At 38.0% G+C, this 22962-nt stretch overlaps 1 protein-coding gene across 1 annotated transcript in view; it reads left to right on the top strand.

Annotated features, from left to right (window-relative positions):
• QRFPR (pyroglutamylated RFamide peptide receptor) overlaps nt 1–22049 on the top strand; it is a 37833-nt gene extending 15784 nt beyond the window's left edge. Inside the window, exons 2-6 of the mRNA XM_008689480.2 lie at nt 13079–13237; nt 16124–16185; nt 19427–19662; nt 20842–20939; nt 21685–22049. Of these exons, the coding sequence (XP_008687702.2) occupies nt 13079–13237; nt 16124–16185; nt 19427–19662; nt 20842–20939; nt 21685–22049 (920 nt within the window). The remainder of the gene's footprint in view (nt 1–13078; nt 13238–16123; nt 16186–19426; nt 19663–20841; nt 20940–21684) is intronic.
• Nucleotides 22050–22962: the final 913 nt, after the last annotated feature.

Genomic DNA, 22962 nt, shown 5'->3' with positions numbered 1-22962 from the left:
GTTAAGCAGCTGCCTGCAGCTCAGGTCATGATCTCGAGGGTTAAGGACCCTGGGATCAAGACCCATGTCAGGCTCACTGCTCAGGAGGGAGTCTGCCTCTCCCTCTGTTCCCTGCCCCCCAGATGCTCTCTCTCTCAAATAAATAAATAAATCTTAAAAAAAAAGAAAGAAAAGAAAAACATTACCCCAATAAGATTTGCAAAACCAGTGTTTAGAAAAACAGGATGGGAAAGCAATAGGAAATGTGAAGAATGTAGAGATGAGATGTAGAGAAGAAGGAATGGAGATAATCAACATCTTCAAGTCTAAATATACACACAGGTAGAGAATAGAGTTGTATTAATTTGGCAAGTAGTGAAGTAATTTAAAAGAATAGCATTGATGCTTCCCAACCGTTGAGAAACACTGAATATACTCACTTCTTTGTAAGGTCTGCACTAGTTATTGAAAACCTGTGATTTAGGGGCTGTTTTTCATGGTGGCAAAGAGCATAGACTCTGGAGCCAGACTGCTCACTCCATCACTATGGAATATAGGAATGACCTTAGGGAATTTGCTTTAGTCCTCATTTCTTTCTACAGCTGGAGATAGTAACAATTTCTACCTTAGATTGTTACTGTGAGGATTTTATGGCATTTATGGCTGGAGTTAGTGCTTGCTAGAACAACACCTAGCACATGGTAAATGCTCAATAAATGTTACTAGAGTGGAAGTTAATCTTTTAACTTTGAACATCATCATCAGTGGCTCAGCCAAGGACACTTCCGGCTGGTATAAGGCACTAAAAAGGGACAAAAGAAGAGAGAAGAGGGGAGAACAGAGATGGAATTCCATGCTGTTGTAAAACTCCAGAAGTTAATGAGAGCAGTGCAGAGAAAGAGAAAGAGAGGAAAGATAACATATTAGGCTTCCCTAGGGAAACAGAACCAATTTTATTATTATAAGAATTGGTTCACATAGTTATGGAAGCTGAAGAGTCCCATAGTCTGTTGTCTGCAAGCTGGAGACCCAGGAAAACCACCGGGGGTGGTAGTTCAAAGGCCGGACAGCCAGAGACCAAATGTGTAGATTCTGAATGGCTGAGAACCAGGGACTCCAGGATAGAAGAAGATCAAATTCTCAGCTCAAGCAGTCAGGCAGAGAGCAAATTCAACCTTCCTCTGCCTCTTTGTTCTATTTAGGCTCTCAACAGATTAGCTGATGCCCACTCACTTGAGGAGGGCCATCTGCTTTACTCACCAATTCAAATGCTAATCTCTTTTGGAAACACCCTCACAGACACAACCGGAGATATTGCTTAACCAGATAATGTGGGCATCCCATGATCCAGTCAAGCTGACATCAAATTAACTGTATAACAAGAATTCATCTATATTCTGTCTTCTCATTCATTCATGTATTTATTTGTTCATTCATTCACCTATGGGTCATATACTACTTAAAGCTTTTTGAATATAGAGCAAGACAAAACAAACACTCTCAGCTGTTCTTCATGGAAAGAGAGCAGACATTAATATACCACAAACAGACATTTAATTACAAAGTAGTATTCCAAACAATTCAGTTTGAATACAGTCAAGGATAAAGGAATCAAAATATTTAAAAACCAAAAGCAAAATGTTGAACTAAAGTTGATTGAGAAATGAGAAAAGAAAAATATGCATTAAAGCAATATTGGCAAGTAATGCCTAGAATCCTGTCTATTGCTTTTTGCTTTTAAACTCTAATGTTTAAGCTGGGCTCATTTAATTCTATTATTTGAAAGTCTAATTATTGCCAGGAGTGGAGAGGAAAAAAAACAATTCAGTTATTTTTCTAAAATAGTATTTGTAGCTATTAGAATAATGAAAATTAGAAGAAAAATACCAGAAGACACACAATTTTACTGCACTGAACTTGGCACAAATCTACACGCAGAAGATTCTTCTTATAAAGTAATTGAAGGAAGCACTCCAAGCAGAACTACAGAGTTAGTATGAGCTTTGGCTCCACAAGGAAAAACCTAAAGGTTTTGCAATCTGTAAGGCCCTACTCATTCTAAATCAAAGTCTTTCTGGGGACCACTCCAGCCCATGTACACACAGAATGCCAGTTGTCTTTCACGTTGCCACATTCTTAAATATGTAAAGGCAACTAAGGATTAGTAGACATTTTGAAAGAAGTTGTAGAATAAAAGGAACAAGACAGATAAATAAAACTAGAAGAAATGGATTATAGACAAATTTAGAAATAAAACTCTAGTATTTTTATATTTACAGACATATCCTGAAAAATGTCTTCTCATTTAATATTTTCCCAGTGGAATTAGTATTTGTCTTGTTTTTTGTTTCCTTTTGTTTTTAAGTAGGATGTGGAACCTAATGCAGGGCTTGAGCTCATGACCCTGAGATGGAGACCTGAGCTGAGATGAAGAGTCAGATGCTGAACCAACTGAGTCACCCAGGTGCCCCCTATTTGTTTTAAAGTCTCAAACGTCTATGATAAACGTGTCATTCAGCAGCACAATTTTTAAGCTGGTGTTTACATAAGAAAAACTTATGTCCCCCAAATTAATAAAACATTTTAAACAAAATGATACATAGAAAAATTCTTGAGCTATATTCCAAATATAGTTATTAGAACATCAAAATTACAAATAGATGTTTTGAAAAGCATGCCTAGTGTCCACAAAAGGATGTGTGTGCCAAATGTTGCTGACATCGAGAGAAGCATCACATCATTTTATACATTCTTTGCAATTGAGCCATTCTTTTTTTTTTTTTTTAAAGATTTTATTTATTTATTTGACAGAGATAGAGACAGCCAGCGAGAGAGGGAACACAAGCAGGGGGAGTGGGAGGAAGAAGCAGGCTCATAGCGGAGGAGCCTGATGTGGGGCTCGATCCCATAACGCCGGGATCATGTCCTGAGCCAAAGGCAGACGCCTAACCACTGTGCCACCCAGGCACCTCTGCAATTGAGCCATTCTTTGTAACTCTTTGTTAACTCTTGCAAAGAAGACTGGCCTTGGGAAGAGGTGAATGAAGATGTTGTCATTCTGACAAATTAACCAGTACTGAACTTGTTTAGAATATCAGTTGGGGGGCACCTGGGTGGCTCATTCGGTTGGGTGTCTGCCTTCAGCTCAGGTCATGATCCCAGGGTTCTGGGATCAAGCCCCTCATCGGGTTCCCTGCACAGCAGAGAGCCCACTTCTCCCTCTCCCTCTACTGCTCCCCCTGCTTGTTCTCCTTCTCTCTCTGTCAAATAAATAAATAAAATATTTAAAGAAAAAAAAAAGAATATCAGTTGGAAAAGTTAATCACAGTGATAACCTGGACAGCATATAATTAAGCCACTAGATACTGCTTGCTGAAAATAATTTGTGGGCTATACAGATACAGTGATAATAATTATCTTTGAAGGTGGTAGAGATATTATTGCTTGATATTTCTTATAGCACCATGTGAGGAATTCTGTAATCATGAACTAGAAGAGAGTAAATAAACTCTGTTTTGTAGTTTTTCATCCTAAAGTGTCATCTGTCTCCCTGAAGATCCATTTAGCACTCCCTACTTCAGTACAAGAGCGATAAAGAATCTGTAAGCTTCTGAGTTTCATAGTTTGCCTCAAATTGTACCTTTGCAACCCAGTTTACCCATGACATCACTTTCCACCACCAAGGACAATGATTATACCTCAACCCTCCTCCCCTTTCAGGTTTCTGGGCTGTTCCTTTCTTCATGAATAACAGGACATTGAAGGTATTTGTCCCATTGTTGTTGCAAATTTTACCTTCATTTTTCTAACACATTTATTAATGTTTGCTATTTGCTCTACCTTGTTGGAAAAGTAATATTTATGATGTACCATGAAAATGCTGCATACAGAGTAGCATACATACAAATCATTTGATAACAACCATTCCTTTTTCATATAGCAAATGATGGTTTTACTGTGTTTTAGTTGCGGTTACAGTTGAAATGTTTTGGGAGTTTAATTTAGCTTTTCAAATAATGGGAAATAGGCTACCAGTGCACATTTCACACAGAATGTCTCCTTTTCACAAAATAGTGACCAATGTTGAGTGGAGATGTCTAGATTTAAGGAGATACTGACTTCATAAATCATGACGAAGCTTCTCTGAAAAGAAACACTTTTGAGAATAAGAAAAAGTTCTTAAAAGTGTAAATATGACTGTTGAATTAATATGTAAATCATAAGAGCTAGAAGACAAAGACAAGAGAATCTCCATCATGTGGAGCAAATAGACAAAGAGAATTTATAAAGCAAAAAATATATGTAAACAAAAATGGTAAACATAGGAAGGTCAATCCAGGAATTCCATCATCTGATTAATAGGAGTTCCACAAAAAATGCACAAAGAAAAGCACAGAAATAAATGAGTTAGAAGTCTTGAAATGCAAAAGGTACACACAAGGCCAAAGAGAGTAAAAAATGACATTTTCCCACAATATTTCAGAATTCATACAAAAATCCTTAGTATATTAGCAGACAGAATCCAACAACATAAAAAGGATGATCAAGTGGGATTTATCCTAGGTATATAAGACTGAATCAATATTGACTCAAAATTTGTTAAAATAATCAATGTAATCTACCATAGCTAATGAATGTAATTAGTTAAAGAAGAAAAATCATATAACCATAGCAATTGGCAGAGAAAAAACATTTTACAAAATCCAGCACCATTCATAATAAAATTCATTGCAAGTTAGAAATAGAAACTTCCTCGACTTGGTAAAAGAAAATGGAAAATGTAAAAACCTACAACTAGCACCATATTTAATGGTAAAAGACTTTTGTTCTAAGACTGGGAACAGGGCAAGGATGTTTGTTCTCAACACTCTTATGTAACATAGCTCTCAAAATTCAAGCCACTGCACAAAGGCAAAGAAAGGAAATAAAAGACATGCACTTTGGAAAGGAAGAAATAATAATATCTTTATTTTCAGATGACATTATTTTCTGCATAGGAAATCCCAAAGAATCTACCAAAAACTCCTATAATAAGTGAATTCAGCAAAGTCACGGTATACAAGATGAGTGCACAAAACTCAGTGGTATTTCTACATACTAACAAGTAACATTCAGAAACTGAAATGAAAAATACCATACTACTTATAATTAATCCAAAAAAGATGAAATACTTAGGTATACTATGAAACAAAACATACAGGTCCTATATAAGGAAAATTACAAAATGTTGATAAAAGAAGTCAGACAGTATATAAGTAAATGGAGAGACATACTGTGTTTGTGGATTGGAAGACCCAACATATTAAAAATACTTGTCTGGTTTTGAGATAAAGGTAAGTCTGGCCTCATATGATGAGTTTGGAAGTTTTCCTTCCATTTCTATTTTTTTGGAACAGTTTCAGAAGAATAGGTATTAATTCTTTAAATGTTTGGTTGGCCTCCACTCGGAGGCCGTCTGGCTCTGGACTCTTGTTTGTTGGGAGATTTTTGATTACTGATTCAATTTCTTTCCTGGTTATGGGTCTGTTCAGATTTTCTATTTCTTCTTGTTTCTGTTTTGATAGTTTACATATTTCTAGGAATTCATCCACTTCTTCCAGAATGCCTAATTTGTTGGCATATAATTGCTCATAATATTCTCTTAAAATTGTTTGTATTTCTGTGGTGTTGGTTGCGATCTCTCCTCTTCCATTCATGATTTTATTTATTTGGATCCTTTCTCTTTTCTTTTTGATAAATCTGGCTAGGGAGTTATCAATTCTTAATGCTTTCAAAAATCCAGGTCCTAGTTTCATTGATTGGTTCTACTGTTTGTTTGTTTGTTTTTATTTCTATATCATTGATTTAAGCTCTGATCTTTATTATTTCCCTTCTCCTGCTAGATTTAGGCTTTATTTGTTGTTCTTTTTCCAGCTTCTTTAGGTGTAAGGTTAGCTTGTGAATTTGAGACTTTTCTTGTTTCTTGAGGAAGGCCTGTATTACTATATACTTCTCTCTTGGGACTACCTTTGCTGTATCCCAAAGGTTTTGAATTGTCATGTTTTCATTTTCATTTGCTTCCATGTATTTTTTAAACTATTCTTCAGTTTCCTGGCTGATCCATCCATTCTTTGGTAGGATGTTCTTTACCTTCCATGTATTTGTGGTTTTTCCAACTTTTTTCTTGTGGTTGATTTCAAGTTTCATAGCATTGTGGTCTGAAAATATGCATGGTATGATCTCACTCTTTTTGTACCAGTTGAGTCCTATTTTGTGACCCAGTATGCGATCTATTCTGGAGAATGTTCCATATGCAGTTGGAAAGAATGTGTATTCTGTTGCTTTAGGATGAAATGCTCTGAATATATCTGTTAAGTCCACCTGGTCCAGTGTGTCATCCAAAGCCCATGTTTCCTGTTGGTCTTCTGCTTAGATGATCTGTCCATTGCTGTGAGTGGGGTGTTAAAGTCCCCTACTATTATTGTATTATTAGCAGTGAGTTTCTTTAAGTTTGTTATTAATTGATTATATATTTGGCTGCTCCCAGTTAGGGGCATAAATATTTACAATTGTTATATCTTCTTGTTGGATAAACCCCTTTATTATAACAGTCTTATTACAGTCTTTGGTTTAAAATCTTGTTTATCTAAATATGGTTGGCTACTCCACTGTTCTTTTGATGTCCATTGCATGATAAATGGTTCTCCATCCCCTTGCTTTCAATCTGGAGGTGTCTTTGGATCTAAAGTGAGTCTCTTGTAAGCAGCATATTGATGGTTCTTGTTTTTTTATCCATTCTGGTACTCTGTGTCTTTTGATTAAAGCATTGAGTCCATTTACATTCAGAGTAATTATTGAAAGATACGAATTTCATGCCATTGTAGTAACTGTAAAGTCCCTGTTCCTATAGATTGTCTCCATTCCTCTCTGGTCTTCATTACTTTTGGTCTCTCTTTATGCTCAAAAGTTCCCTTGTAATATTTCTTGTAGAGCTGGTTTAGTGTTCATGAATTCCTTTAGTTTTTGTTTGTCGTGGAAACTCTTTATCTCTCCTTCTATTCTGAATGACAGCCTTGCTGGATAAAGTATTCTTGGCTGCATATGTTTCCCATTTAGTATGTTGAATATATCATGCCAGTCCTTTCAGGCCTGCCAGGTCTCTGTGGACAGATCTGCTGCCAGCCTTATATGTCTACCCTTGTAGGTTAAGGACCTTTTTGTCCCAAGCTGCTTTCAGGATTTTCTCTTTATCTTTGTGATTTGCAGGTTTCACTATAACATGTCCTTGTGTTGACTTATTTTTGTTGATTTTTGAGGGGAGTTTTCTGTGCCTCTTGGACTTGAATGCCTGTTTCCTCCCCCAAATTAGGGAAGTTCTCAGCTATGATTTGTTCAAATAAACCTTCTGCCCCTTTTTCCCACTCTTCTTCTGGGATTCCTATAATTTGGATATTATTTTACTTTATGGAATTGCTGAGTTCCCTAAGTCTACCTTTGTGATCTAATAGTTTTCTTTCTGTATTCTTTTCAGCTTCATTATTTTCCATCATTTTTTCTGCTTTGTCACTGATTTACTCTTCTGCTTAGTTCAGCCTCATCTTATGGCCTCCACCTGGGACTGCATCTTGGTTATAGCATTTTTAATTTTGGCCTGGCAAGATTTTAGTTTTTATATCTCTACAGTAGGGGATTCTCTAGTGTCCTCTATACTTTTTTTTTTTAAAGCCCAGCTAGTATCTTTATAATCCTTGTATTAAATTCTAGTTCAGACATCTTACTTATATCTGTATTGATTAAATCCCTTGCTGTGAGTACCACCTCCAGTTCTTCCTTTTGGGGTGAATTTTTCTATCTCATCATTTTGTCCAAAAAAGAAAAGAAGAAAGAAAAAGAAAACAACAACAACAAAGGAAACTTCAGGAAGTGTTTCTGATGTATGCTATGTGTACTCTGCTGTTGCCTTTTGGCTGCTCTTTCTTGCTGGCCCATCCTCTACAGAGTTCCTCCTTCCTTGCATGGGGAGTGTTTGGACCTTTAACCAGATGTGCTTTGCTGGTCTGGGAGCTAAAGTAATCTTGACAAAAAAGAATGCAGTTGGAGGAATCACTTTACCTGGTATTCAAGCTTCCTATGTAGATAAAAAAATCAAGACATTATGGTATTGGCAGAGAGATAGATAGATGAATAGCATAGAATAGAGAATTCAAAAATATATCTACACAAATATGCTCAACTGCTTTTGACAAGGGTGCATGTCAATGGAGGAAGGACTTGCTTGTTCAATTATTGCTGGAATGATTGACATTCATTGACCAAAAGAAACAAACAAAACACACAAAAACTCCTTAAATCTCACGCTTTCTATAAAAAATTTTCTCAAAATGGATCATAGACTTAAAGGTAAATGCAAAACTATAAAACTTATAGAAAAAAACATAAGAAAATCTTTAGGATTGGACACAGAGTTCTTAGAGTTCTTAACTGACACCAAAAGCACAGTGCATAAAAGGAAAAATTGATAAACTCACCTCATGAAAATTAAAAACTTACTCTGTGAAAGCCCATGTGAAGGGATGAAAAGACAAGCTAAACTGGGAGAAAATACTTGTAAAGCACATGTCTTTTGTCTGACAAAGGACTAGCATCTAGATCATGGAAAGCACTCTTAAGCCTTCATTGTGAAAAGACAGTTCAATTAGAAAATGGGCAGCAAAGAATAGGAAGGGACATTTTATCTGAGAGAATATACAGACAGCAAAGAAACACATGAAAATACGTTCAGCATCATTAGAAATCAGGGAAATGAAAAAAAAAGCACAAGATATCACTCAACAGCTATCAGAATGACTAAAATATAAAAAATGACAAATCTAAATATTGACAAGAATATGAAGAAACTGGGGTGCCCGTGTGGCACATTTGGTTAAGGTCTGACTCCTGGTTTCTGCTCAGGTGGTGGTCTCAGGGTTGTGGGACTGAGTCCCATGTCAGGTTCCACACTCAGCACAGAGTCTGCTTTAGACTCTCTTTCCCTCTCTCTCTGCCCACACTCCCTCTCTCTCTCTCTCTCTCTCTCTTTCAAATAAATAAATCTTTACCAAAAAAATATGAAGAAACTGGGTCACTCATACTTTGCCAATAGGAATACAAAATGATATAGCCACTCTGGAAAATAGTTTGACAGTTTCTTATATATGTAGAATGCAATTACCATACAACCTGGAAATTACATTCTTGGGCATTTATCCCAGAAAAACCAAGATTTGTGTTTACATCAAAACATGTACACAAATATTCTTAACTGCTTAATTTGTGGCAGTAAGACACTAAAGCAGCGCAGATGTTTTCCAATGGATTAAACAAACTGGGGAATATTGGTAAGCATTACAAAGGAATAAACTGTTGATACATGTAAAGATTTGATGCGTGTCCAGGGAATTCTGCTGAAAGAAAAAGAACAATCTCAAAAGGTTATGTATTATATTGCTCAATTTATGTAACATTTGTGAAATTATAAAATTTTACAAATGGAAAACAGATTAAAAATGGAAGAAGACAAATGGAAGATTGCCAGTGGTTAGGGAAAGGGACAGGCAGAGGCAGGAGGGGCTTGGGTGTGGTTATAAAAGGCAGCAGGAGGGACACTTGGGTGCTGGAACTGTTTAGTATCTTGACTGTGGTGGCAGATACCTAAACCTACACAAATAATAAAATCATATAGAACACACACACACACACACACACACACACACAGAGAAAGGACTTAAAGTAAAACTGGAAAATCTGAATATAATCAGCAGATCGTATTAATGTCCATATCTTGGTCATAATAGTCTACTGTAATTTTACAAAATGTTACCATTGGGGCAAATTGAAAAAACACACAGGGGATCTCTCTGTATTATTTCTTACAACTATATGTGAATCTATAATTATCTCATAAAAATTTCAATTAATAAAAAGAAAAAATGAAAAATCAAAGAATGTCTGTCACAGTGATTGTTGCATACCAAGCAATCTTAGAATATTGGTTGAAGAAATCTCAGAAATAATGAGTTGGGTTAATGCTGTCTGGATGCCTTAAAAGGATAAGATGGCAGATTATAGAACTACTACAACTTGGTGCAAAATTCTCAAGTGGATTATTAAATAAGATTATCAAACATTTATGAGACAAGAAAACTGCCACATAGCATGGGTGCATTAAGTTAAGTGAGGGTGACATAGTGAAAAGAACTGGATTCAGATGACCTAAGCACATTCCCTTATCTGTCAGTAAACAGCTGTGTGGATATGGGCAAAGAGCTTGAGTGTTTTGAGCTACAGTATCTTTATCTGGGAAATGTTATACAACTACATATTCTTTAATGGGTAGTTTAGAATCTATTCACAAAAAAATCTGTTAGCTCTAAATGTACCAAATTTACCTCAATTCTTTTAACAAGGTTATCTGATGATAAAAGAGCTTCCATTTATTAAAGAACACATCTGTGCTGGATATTTATGTGATTTTATAAAGCACACACTTTGTTCCTATCACAGATGGGTGTTATTAATCCCCTTTTTACAAATGATGAAATCAAGGGTCAGAGTGGATCAGATGAATGAGGATCACAGTGTGTCCTGATAGCAGGGAATCAGTTGACCAGTTTGCCATGCTATAATGATAGACAAGATGAATATATTTCGGGTGGGTAACACTACCATGAGATAAGACTACAGTGAACAGTACCGTAATAATTCTTAGTTGTTTGGATAGTTATACCTAAACTGTGTTAATAATGAGTCCATGTTTATTTCATGGAAAGTTCTTTTGGTGTTTCTTTAACCTCAACCTGTCCAACTTTTTTTTTTTTAATGAACAACATGGTTAAAAGAATAGAAGAAATTCTCACCAGATTTAAAAACAAAAACAAAAAAAGGAAAAACATTCAGATGAATAATTTATTCATATATTCCTTTATTCAAGTATCACATCCAAAACAGGATTTAAGATAATTTAATTCATTCACAGTGTGATCAGTATTCAAAGAGTGAAATACATTAGTATCAAAAGCAAATTTCTGCACTTGGCGTATAAACTATCTTGCTAGATAAGGAAAGGCCTTAACATTGAACAGGGTTGGGATTTGGGAAACTGGAACAGACGATGAGAGTGAGTGTGATTGGCTTTTGGATTGAAATTTGGAGCTTCCACAAAGGACTGGAAAGGGAGTGTCTAGAGTGCTATCTAAATACATTTTTTTCCTTAGTCACAAGATCTTGGATTAAAAAAAATTTCCTATAAAAAAACAATAATTTTCTATTAGACAGATCCAGTTTATTTCAAGTTGATTTCAAGTGCAACAGAAACCAACCACGTGAAAATTCTAGCACCAAAGGCTGTTGTAAATTTTAGGTACAGTCACAGGAGAGGGTGTTGAGACCCAAGGAGGCAATATAGTCTTGCAGTTTCTGCTTTAGCCAGACCGCATCTTGAGGATGGTAGGTTTCCTTCCTTCCGAACTATGTAGTTACTAGAAAGAGGAAGTCCTTGGAAGGCGTCCAAGGAAGTGAAAGTTGTGAAAAGCATGTCAAATGAGGAAGAGCTGGGACAACCAGAAAAGATAAGACTTAGGAGTGACATGAAAGCATCTTTCAAATATAAGAAGAGCTGATGTTTGGAAAAGATGGTTGGTTCTGAAATTCTCAGAAAACAGAAAGTGAAACTAGAAGAAGTGGGCGGAACTATTAAAAAGCACTTTCTCCGGTGAGAGCCTTTCCAAAGTTGATTGGAGGCACTTCTAAAGGTCAAAAGCCTCCCAGGTTACTCATTATCTTCAATTCAGTGACTGTCGGTTGAGAGCCTTCTTATGCCATTTTAAATGCTTGAAATGGATCAGTGAGGAAAACAGACAAGAATCCTCACTCTCGGGTGTTTACATGCTGGAAGGCATGGGGAAACGTTTAATGAGCAATGAAACCAATCAGTAAATTATGTAGTCTGTTGGAAGGCAAAAGAGTTATGGGAAAAAAGTAGAAGAAGACCCGAGGGATGAGGGAGGTGGAAGGGGAATGGGGCAGACCTTAGTTGCAGATACACTGTCAGAGCAGGTCAACCTCACTGAGGAGGCATTTGAGCAAAGACTTTGGTGAAGGGTGGGAGGGAGTTCTCTGGGGGAAGAGCATTCTAAGCAGAAGAAAAGAAAAAAAAAAAAAAAAGCCAAGCAGCAGCTTGAGATGGGAGTACGCTGGCACGGAAGCCTCCTCTGCAGATGTTTAAACAGAGCTTGGCAAAGCACCTGTGAAAGAAGCTGAAAAGACAGTTTCTGGTTTTGGTGAGAGCTTGGACTCCATGACTTCTGAGGTCTCTTCCAATGTTTCATACTCCCTGAGCTTCTGATTCTCTGATAATTCCGAGTAATTAATTTGGTAGTGATGAGCAGGATGGATTCAAGAACAGAAACACCAGATCAGGGTTACAAATAAATGGTGAGACAAATAAATGGGCAAGACAGATAGTGTAAACATTTCAAAATGCTGACCATGTATTCACATATCGTAAGAATATTGTGTAAATCATGCAAAGCATGTTTGCAGACCACCTCTTGCCCAGGGGCCACCAGTTTGAAACCTTTGCATTGGAGAAAGTGAAATCAGTTAAGAATGTAATGATGTAAGCCACACCTAAGGTTGTGGACAGAAAATCAAAGGAGAATAAAAAATAAAAGAAGAGATGGGAGTCTTTGGTGAGAATTCTTCCTTTGTTATGATTTGACAGAGAACCAAAAAGGAAGAAATAATCAAAGATTACTGTGTGGTTGAGACTCCAGGAAACCAGTTCACACTGCCTTTGCTCTTTCTTAAGCAAGACTCACATTGATTTTTTTTCCCACCTATTATCAATGACCAGATATTTACTTGCCTTTTCATTGTCCTCTTACAAGTAATCACCTATAATTTAGGTACTTAAAGAAAATATCAGCCAATTCAACCTTTCTCAATTAATTTGAATCTATAATGTAACTGTAGTCATAAAACTTTTGAACAGAGGCTCAGAATTAATTAACTGCAACAATTACAGAAACAGAGATAAAACTTTTACTCTTAATGTTTAACTTGTCCTGTTTCCTTGTTGCAGGTGCCTTTGTTTGCAAGATGCTGCCATTTGTCCAGTCTACTGCTATCGTGACAGAAATTCTCACCATGACCTGCATTGCTGTGGAAAGGCACCAGGGACTTGTGCATCCTTTTAAAATGAAGTGGCAATACACCAACAGAAGGGCTTTCACCATGCTAGGTGAGGATGTACCAGTGGCCATATTGCCATTCTTTACTACAAAACACACAGAATTTCTTCAAAGTGAACCATTTCGATGAATCAGACAAGTAGTTTCTTGTCTAGCTTGTAGGCATCGGGATGTAACTTCAGTATTTTAGACCCTCCCCATTTACCTTGACCCTCACTCCTTTTCTCCTTTAGGCCTACCCCCACACTTAAAATCCCCCTTTCAGAGTTACTTCTTCAGTTTAAGTCTTAACCTTCTAAGCACTACTTTCAGGTAATTTAAGATAACCTTTCAGTGGCATTGCCACGTTAACATTCATTAGATTAGTAACCTGTCATCCTCAGGTAAGAGGCGTCTAAGCTAAAATGCCCTTTTTAGAGCAGGTAGATTTTGATAGGGGAAGGAAAGGTACTTTTCAGAAAGGTAGAGAACAGGGATGCTGCTCAGAGGTGGCCCCAGTGGTGAGGCCACAAAATGAGAAGTCCACAGGGCTCATGCGAACCCTGGGTGCTGAGTGCTAGAAGTGCTTGAAGAAGATATATTCCATCCACTTCATAATTTTGCTTCAGGCCTTCCTGAAACCTCAGTTTGCTGTAACTATTCCTGAGTCAGCAAGTCATGAGCAGGGACCTCTTGATAAGTGGCAAACTCAAAGTGATGTCCTAAAGCCCAGCATAGTAACACGGAAGAATTTCTCTATCCGATCATGATAATCGAGGCATTTAAAATCTTAATGGGCTTCCCAGTGTTTTGAATGTATGATAGTTCACCAATGAGAGGTTGAGGGAGCAACTAATGTGATAACCAAAGAGAACAATTTTTACTAATATCTCACTTGGGAGGAATGAGTAAACATTTATTTCTGCTGTAAGAATTTAGCCAGCATGGGAGAGTAGAATTACAGGAAGAACCCCTGAAGGCTTTGCAATACCAAACTCATTTTACATAGTTTGAAATGAATAGATAAATCAACAGGGAAACATTTGTTAGTTTAAGTTAGTTTCAAATGTATGGCCTACCCTCCCTACAAAGAATTCAAAGGCCTCATTGCTTTTAATAATTGACATCTTTCCACCTTCAAAACATCTGAAAAGCATGTGTGGGTGTGGAAAACTGGTGAAAAAAGGAATACATGGAGAAGGAAAGTTACTAAAAAGGAAAGAGAAGTAGAGAGTCCAAGGATCTGAAGGAAAAGTCAATAACAGGCAGTCAAGGCAATTTCTACTAAAAAAAAGTCATGGGAGTTAGAAAGGATTCTAAACCAAGGAGTCTCATCTCCCCATCAAGCTTTCGTGCAGTGTTGCCTGACATCTCTCTCTAGCTCTGTTACACTGGGAACCAGCCCTGTCCTCATGCCCAGTACCCCCTAGCTGAGACTGCTTTGCCCCCAGGACCACCATTCACAGAGCCCTGCTGGACTCACTTGCCCACAAGGGTTCACAGATAATACCAGTAATATAAATTCCACTCTGGCCCTTCTATCTCTGAACAGGCAGTAGATCCAGAAGGATTGGCAATGAGTTAAGCGAATTAGACTCAATTCCTCCAGAATTTCTACTAAAGATTGGAAAAAGCAATTGAACGTAAGATAATATGAGATAATGATTGGACCAGAATAGAATAGATGTGTATGGCAATGGGGAGAGGGATTGATTTGTGAGTCTTATAGCTGTCGTAAATCTTTGAATAATAATGACTCTCTATAGGCAGTGCCAGTTCATGTGTTTCTTTATAATAAACCCCAGTGACAGTTTAAGTGAGTCTCAGTTTCTTGGAACCCTAGGCAATATACTGTTTTCTCAGTGGTGCTACTCAATACAGAAAGAACAAGAAGAATTTGAGTCGAGAAATTACTCTCAGAATTGATGTTCAGTCTCTTGATTCTGGTCTCATCCTAGTCTGTTCAGATTCTCTTTTGTTCCTGGCTAAGGACACATCATTAAAGCAATTCCCTCAACAAAAACATGGAGGACAGGGAATTCGGAAAGAAGCACTCTGGTTTCTGATGTTTTAAGTGTTTGTTTTTGTAAATAAGGAAACAATACTCATGTTATGATGCTTAAGATAAATGGTCCTCAATTGTAGGAGGAAATCGTAGATGGTGGTCTATATCATGTCTCAGTTCATATTCATCTGTTTGACAACCAAACAGCACGTGCTTGATCAACACCTGCTGAGGGCCAGGAATTTTCCTTGGACTCTTGTTTGGGGAAACAAACAAACAAAAAAAGTAAATTGCATTGTCTTTGCCCTCAATGAGCTTAGAGGAAGTTGAGAAGAAACGACTAAGGGCAGCAAACGACTAGAGGGCACATGGAGACAACAGGGAATTAGCAGCCAGTTCTGTCTGGAAATGATGGTGGCTTTCAAAGATTTCCTAGAAAAAGTGACATTTGAGTCAAGCCCTGGAACCTGAGTTCACAGATAGTGGGAATAAGGTGCCAATCCAGGGTGACAGTGTCGGGGCACAGAGCAGCTGAATGCATTCTGGGGTACAGGGACTGAAAGCAACTCTGTAAGTTCTTCAGTAGAGGACCCTGGTTTGAAGAACATGGACAGAAATGTAAGAGGAGAGAGAGGCAAGTGAGAGAACCTCAGGAACCATGTGAAGGGTTTGGGTTTTATCTTATAGTCACTGAAACACTATTCAGGAGTTTTATTGTTTTAAGGAGTTTTAATTAAGTATTTAAAAATGTTTCAGGAAGACTATTCCAGCAGCAATTTTGAAGATGGTGAGAGAGCGGCCATGAGAACAGGTAGAACTTTGCCCCGCTTGAGGGCAGAGATGACTGCATATAAGGCAGCTTTATGCTCAGAGCATCTGCTTTATGCATAAGCACGCCTGTGTTTTGCTTTGTTGATGGACCCATATTCTGATGATTTTAATGTTTTGGCAGGTGTGGTCTGGCTGGTGGCCGTCATCGTCGGATCGCCCATGTGGCATGTGCAACGCCTTGAGGTAGATCGGGAGTCGGATTGATAGTCCTATTATTGAAATGTTTCCCAGCCTTCTCAACGATAATCCGATTTCTTCTTGCAAATTTGTATGATCCCAATTATTTCACTGGAAATTTTTCAAGTGGATTAAATCATTTGTTTCAAGATTTTTCCCCCTCTGTTTATTTAGCTCTTCCTTGATCTTATGTTGCTAAGATTTTAATGCTTAAAAGAAAATTTACCAGGGTCGCTTTCTATATTTTCCTGCCAGCTGAACATGCCTTTCCTAGTGGCCTCCAATGTCTTGTTACATTTGAATAGTTCAATGGTTGCTCTAGATTTTTCTTTTATTTTTAAATCACATTAAAAAATTGTCATCAATTATCTGCTTATTAGTTGAATCTCCTTCATAAGTCCTTTCTTATCCATCTCCCAAACACGACAAGTTGCAATTTGAATTGGAATATGTGGCAGGATCATCTTATCTTACCTCTCTCCTTCCCTCACACGTTTATCCGATGGGCCCAGCATTGCTTGGGGATTCACAGTGGAGGGAGCACGATGTTGTTTTTGGTGACCCAATCTCTCCAATGGGGCATACATACTTCAACATGTCCTGCACGGGTGATCTGGCCCAGACGGTAGTCTTCAAAGGCAGTAGGGAGTTGTTCACACACTCACTAAGATAATTTTTTAGACCATGTATCCTTTTTATACCTTTTTAAATTGACAGAAGCAAATGTGAAACTATTTTGGATATGCAGTGTCCATTGGCAAGGATAACAAACGAGTCCTCAGGTAAGGGTACACAACTGTGTGTGGCCAGCTCTTTTCTCCAAGGCTGTCCTTACCCCAGCAGGAATCCTGTACCAATGGAGTCCTCTCATAAGTGACCCAACCCACTCCTCATTTGTGGGGTCCATTCCTGGCCCCTAGACACAAGGGGACTTGTCTAGTTCTTTAAATAAAATTATTTTATCATACGCTCTAAATATAATTTAAATATGTAACTCATTTAATTTGTGGAAAATGCATATGGAATTGGCAAAGCCAGTTCTTACTGTCAGCCAAATCAGACAAATCAGATTTGCTTTCTGTCCGGAAGTATGATTTCATTTTTCATACCAGATAAATGTATTAATATGCATCCCCACAGCCACCTTCTCACTTCTAAAATTCTACTAGAGCGAGTGTGTGTGAGCACGCACAAAGCCTGAATTTCTCACCTGGGTGAAATAAAGCGCCGCCGACTTCACCTTTTCCACCACTGAGGTCCTCTTGCTTTGCTCTCGCCGGGCTCTATCTCAGGAGTGATGTATTTGACAACTTTCAGGGGATGGACGCAACGAGGTGGTTAAATTAAAATTGTCATCACTTCTGCCCCTTCACTGTATGAAAAATGTGAATTCACAACATCTCACCAACTGTCAAAGCACCTTTCTTTTAATGCCAAGCTTTACCCTGAAACGAAATATGTTTAATATAGAGAAAAAGCACAAAGCCCTGTCATGTATTTATGGTTTCTTGATCATGGTGGCTTCACTGACACCAGTAATTCAAACCACCTCCTTTTTCAGTGCCTCGTAGCAAGACTGGGGCGGGGGAAGAGATCTGGTTCATGTAGCTGGGGAGAAGAGGGATTAGAAATGAAGAACTGGGAACGTAGAGCCAGCACAACACCCAGTCTCAGGCTTCTCTTAGTCAGTGGAATTTTAAATTATTTTAGAGAGAGCTAGCGAGAGAGCACGAGCAGGGAGAAAGGGCAGAGGCAGAGGGAGAGAGAGAATCCCAAGCAGACTCCCCATTGGGCTCAGAGCCTGACGTGGGGCTCAATCCCAGGACCCTGAGATCATGACCTGAGCCAAAATCGAGAGTCAGACACTTAACTGCCTGAGCCACCCAGGTGCCCTGAGGCAGTGGAATTTTAGGGAACTGTAGGGCTGCAAATAGAAGATCTGAAATTGGCTCCCTTAAAGCCATCTGCCCGTGCCCCCAGAGAGTCTGTGCTTGTCCCCCAGGGCAACATGCACCTATTTGGAGACTGCTGGGGTAGCTTTGTGCCTTAAGATGTGCCAATGTTGTGCCTGTGGCTGTTGGCCTTTGTGGGCTCTGCCTACATGGAGTGAGAATGAATTTCACTTTATATCCGGTTCGCAGGGAGTTTGGATCTTGAAATTATTATTCAATAAGTGTCTTCATCCCTCATTTATTTGCAAATAACACCTCCATCAGAGCTTGAATTTTCTTACCTTTGATGAGTATACCAGGAAGCTTTTTCCCTGGTTCAACTGACTAAAGATTGGTGATAAAATCTGCAGGAACGAAGGCAGAAATACATCTAAGACCTAGGTATTCTCCACCTGGAAAGCTCTAACGTGACTAAAATGGCAATAGTGCTAAATTCTCTTTTGTTCTTTTTATCCAGATACATGGCTCTTGAATATACTTTGCTTGGTTTGTCCCTTATTAGCATTCGCTATTATTATTAATATTGCTATTAATAATATTTTGAACTCATGAGTCTGTCAGAAATAGTATTAATAAAAAGACATTTCCTTTCTGTAAAATATCTACCTCAAAGGCTTATAGATAAGTCTGAATATTTGTAGACCGACGATAGTTTGAATTCCAATTTCTTATTCATCTCAGAATCTTAAAGCTATCGGTTACCTTTCTAAAATCTTTGCAAAGCAATCTGATCATTCCAACCTGAAACAGCGGTAACAAAATACAAGCTTTCAGTACTATCAATTGAAAGACATCTGATGCCTTGCCAAAATTTGTCTCTTCAACCATTGAAACAAAATAATGTAACATTAAACTAGCTGGCATGCCACTACGAAATATTTTTTTCATACATACACTTTGGTGGTTGTAGTGTATTCTTCAGCTGGAAAGCAATGTTCTTCATCTGGACTGGATACATACTCTGGTCAAAGAGTGTAGCTCCCTTTCACGAATTGAAAAATCATGACCATAGGGTAAAAAGTGGTGAAAGATTAAAACAAAATAAACAGGCTATTGACCTCAATTCCATTTAAAATAGAAAAGAAAGTATAAAACCATGAAAATGTAAGGAATGAAGTGGAAAAATGACACTTCATGACAAAAGACCAATCAAAAATATAACTCATTTGAAATATGTGCCCGCGGTGAATACGTAAGGATCTGAAAAATCCAGCGTTCCTTACAGTAGTACTTGGCTGCTCTGTTCTTTCGATGCTGACTCTGGCTCCTCTAACTGGATTGTTCTTATGTTAAAGATTAAGTATGACTTCTTATATGAGAAAGAACACGTCTGCTGTTTGGAAGAGTGGGCCAGCCCGGCACACCAGAAAATCTATACCACCTTCATCCTGGTCTTCCTCTTCCTCCTGCCTCTGATGCTGATGCTGGTCCTGTACAGTAAAATCGGTTATGAACTTTGGATAAAGAAAAGAGTGGGGGATTGCTCAGTGCTTCGAACGCTTCATGGAAAAGAAATGTCAAAAATAACCAGGTCTGTTTAATGAAATACTCACCTCTGTTTAAAATATTTCTCATTAGTCATGCTGGAAGGAGCAGTTGCCAGAGATCTCTGAATTCCCAGGAAATTGAGCCAAAGTGCCATTTGTAATTCATGTTGAGGGCCTGGGCTGACTTTAAACTCTGGAGATTTTAGGTATGGTAGGAATTTAGAAAATTTAGACAGTCATTACATTTTCATCTCCGTGTCAGTATGATGTGGTGGAAAGAGCTGTGGTGTCCTTCCCGCCACGCATCAGCCACATGGAGCGGGTGAGCATGCTTACTCCTAAGCCTCCTGCTGTCCTCCTGTGTACCAGGGAGCTTAACGAATACCCGTCCTCACTTCCTCCTACCCATGAGTGATGCTAAAATACAGGAGACATATATGAACATCCTTTGGTGACCGGAGTATGCTATTTACTTTAAATTATCATTATTGATATATAATAAGGGCTTTCTTTTCTGATCAGATTCTTTAATAAAAATTCTAAAACACAATTGTAGTCCATATGGCTTATTTTATAATCTACATGGATGGCTATTACAAACAAAAACAAAAACCTTATAAGGAGTTTTGTGGTTTGATGAAATTTTCTCATTTCTTCGAGTGTGCAGCGACCTCTAGTGCCGAGTTTGCATGAAGCAATCGTCCCTGTCACCGCGGAGTGCTGGGTTGTGGAGCACCCTGGGACTTACTGATTTAGCACTTCCACTTCCTCAGAAGAGTGCTCTTCAGTGTAAAGTGAATAAGAGCTTGAGCACTGAAGTTAAGCTGCCTAACTTTAAGTCCACACTACCCCTTACAGTTTAAACGCTTTACTGGTCATCTGACTTTGCAAGTACTTAACCTTCTCCATGCCTCAGTTTCTGCATCCATCAAATGGCTTACTGAGAAGATGAATGATGTAATCCATGCCAAGCATCTAGAAGAGTGCTAGAGCCATCGTGAGCATACATCATAAGGATGTTTATTATATGAGAAATATAGGGATGAGGGTAACAGCAATGGGAAAAGATGAGAAACAGCCCACAATTAACCTGTCATGAGCTTTATTAATATTTGAAGAATTATGATTGAGAGATTAGGCTCAAACTTTATTTACTAACTTTGATATCAATTTGACAGTTTTGCCAAGAAGTTAACTAATACAATGTATCCTTATGGGTCTAGGAAGAAGAAGCGAGCTGTCATTATGATGGTGACAGTGGTGGCTCTCTTTGCTGTGTGCTGGGCACCTTTCCACGTTGTTCACATGATGATTGAATACAGTGAGTGCTTTTCATTCTCATTTGATAGAAGTTCTAGTTCATTTCCTGTTAGAATGGACAATGAATTATTAAAATTCTTTGCTCTCCACTTGGGTAATCAAATATCAAACATTTAATGAGTTTCTATCATGTCTTCAAGACCACCAGATCATTACATGGTAGGTAATTATGTATGACTTTGACTAAATCTTTAATAATTACCAAAGATACAGAAACGTTTTTGAGTCTTCTTTCATGCCATGCCTCCCGTTCTCCCTAAGCCATTCAAACACGGGGAGAAGGGTGACATCCTCTGAGTGCTCTCTGGTTTGATTTAGAATACTGACTTGAACCACGTGAATTTAATGACACCTCTGATTTCAGCCAGACCCTCAGTGTATTACCTCTGATAATCTGAGACTTAACATAACTCGGGTGATTGTGTTTCCATAACACAAGTGAACATTTGAATGGTAACTGCTGCCCCGAGTTTACGTGAAGCTTGGAATCAAGCGGAGAGGTAGTAAGCTCCCTCCTGTGTGCTGGGCGCCGGGCTGTGCTTGTGAGCCAAGACTCTCTAAGAATGAGGACGCATCACAGAGCTTCTGTTTCTTCAGACATCAGATGGCTCTTCCCAAAATTGTCTTGAGACTTTTATCATGCCTTGTTAAAGTGTAAGTGTTCGGTAAAGACAGAGGATAAACAGAAATTCTGCTTTCTGCTCATTAGAACATAACGCATTCCAGACTATTGCTTTTTATTTCAGGCAATTTTGAAAAGGAATATGACGATGTCACAATCAAGATGATTTTTGCTATAGTGCAAATAATTGGATTTTCCAATTCCATCTGTAATCCCATTGTTTATGCATTTCTGAATGAAAACTTCAAAAAAAATTTTTTATCTGCCGTTTGTTATTGCATAGTAAAAGAAACCTTATCTCCAGCACGAAGACATGGAAATACAGGAATTACAATGATGCAGAAAAAAGCAATGTTTGCCCGGAGAGAGAATCCTGTGGAGGAGACTAAAGGAGAAGCATTCAGTGATGGCAACATTGAAGTCAAATTGTGTGAACAACCAGAGGGGGAAAAAATATCTCAAATGACATCTTGCCCTGTTCAATTCTGAACTTTTTGAGAATTATGTTTTAGGCAGTGGGCACTAATTATAACAATGTCTTCATAAGTAGTACCATTCACAGCTTAATCAGAAGAGAAAATTATTTTGAGCAAAGGTTGAAGAATGTTTTATTCTTAGAATGATAAAAAGAAGGAAACAAATCATTTTTTCATAAAAAATATACATGAAAACTTTGAAAAATTAGTAAACCATCCTTCTAGTGAACCATCATAAAAGTGGATTTAAGAAAAAAACTTGACAGAAATAAATTTCTTGGGTAGTACTTTTTCCCCCAATGCAGTCAATGTAAAATGACTTCTTTCTTTCTTTCTTTCTTTCTTTCTTTCTTTCTTTCTTTCTTTCTTTCTTTCTTTCTTCTTTCTTTCTTTCTTCCTTCCTTCCTTCCTTCCTTCCTTCCTTCCTTCCTTCTTTCTTTCTTTCTTTTCTTCTTTCTTCTTTCTTTCAGATTTATTTATTTATTTTAGAGAGAGAGGTGGGTGGGAGAGGCAGAGGGAGAGAATCTCAAGTAGACTCCTCATTGAGCAAGGAGCCCAGTGGGGAGCTCCATCTCAGGACCCATGAGATCATGACCTGAGCCGAAACCAAAAGTCGGGTGCTTAACCGACTGAGTTGCCCAGGCGTCCCTATAAGGTGACTTTCTATGTATTGCTAAATTAGATGAGAAAATAACTTAAAAATTATACCTTCTTTCTTGAATAAGTTAATAGTTGAATACAGTAATGTAATTTTCAGTGCACAGTTGAAGCTTGGTGATACAATCTTTTGCAAATGAGATCTGTCCAATAATCATGAAGGCAAAGAAGATGGAGAAGCCACAAAATGACAGATGAATGAGATTTAAAGGCAGATGCCCAGGTGTGAGCTTCTTACAGCCCTGCCAGCTACCACTGCTGTGATGACT

The sequence above is a fragment of the Ursus maritimus genome, unplaced genomic scaffold (genome assembly GCF_017311325.1).
Source record: "Ursus maritimus isolate PB19 unplaced genomic scaffold, ASM1731132v1 scaffold_11, whole genome shotgun sequence".
In the NCBI taxonomy this organism is placed as follows: Eukaryota; Metazoa; Chordata; class Mammalia; order Carnivora; family Ursidae; genus Ursus; species Ursus maritimus.
This window is presented reverse-complemented; position numbering and strand designations above follow the sequence as displayed.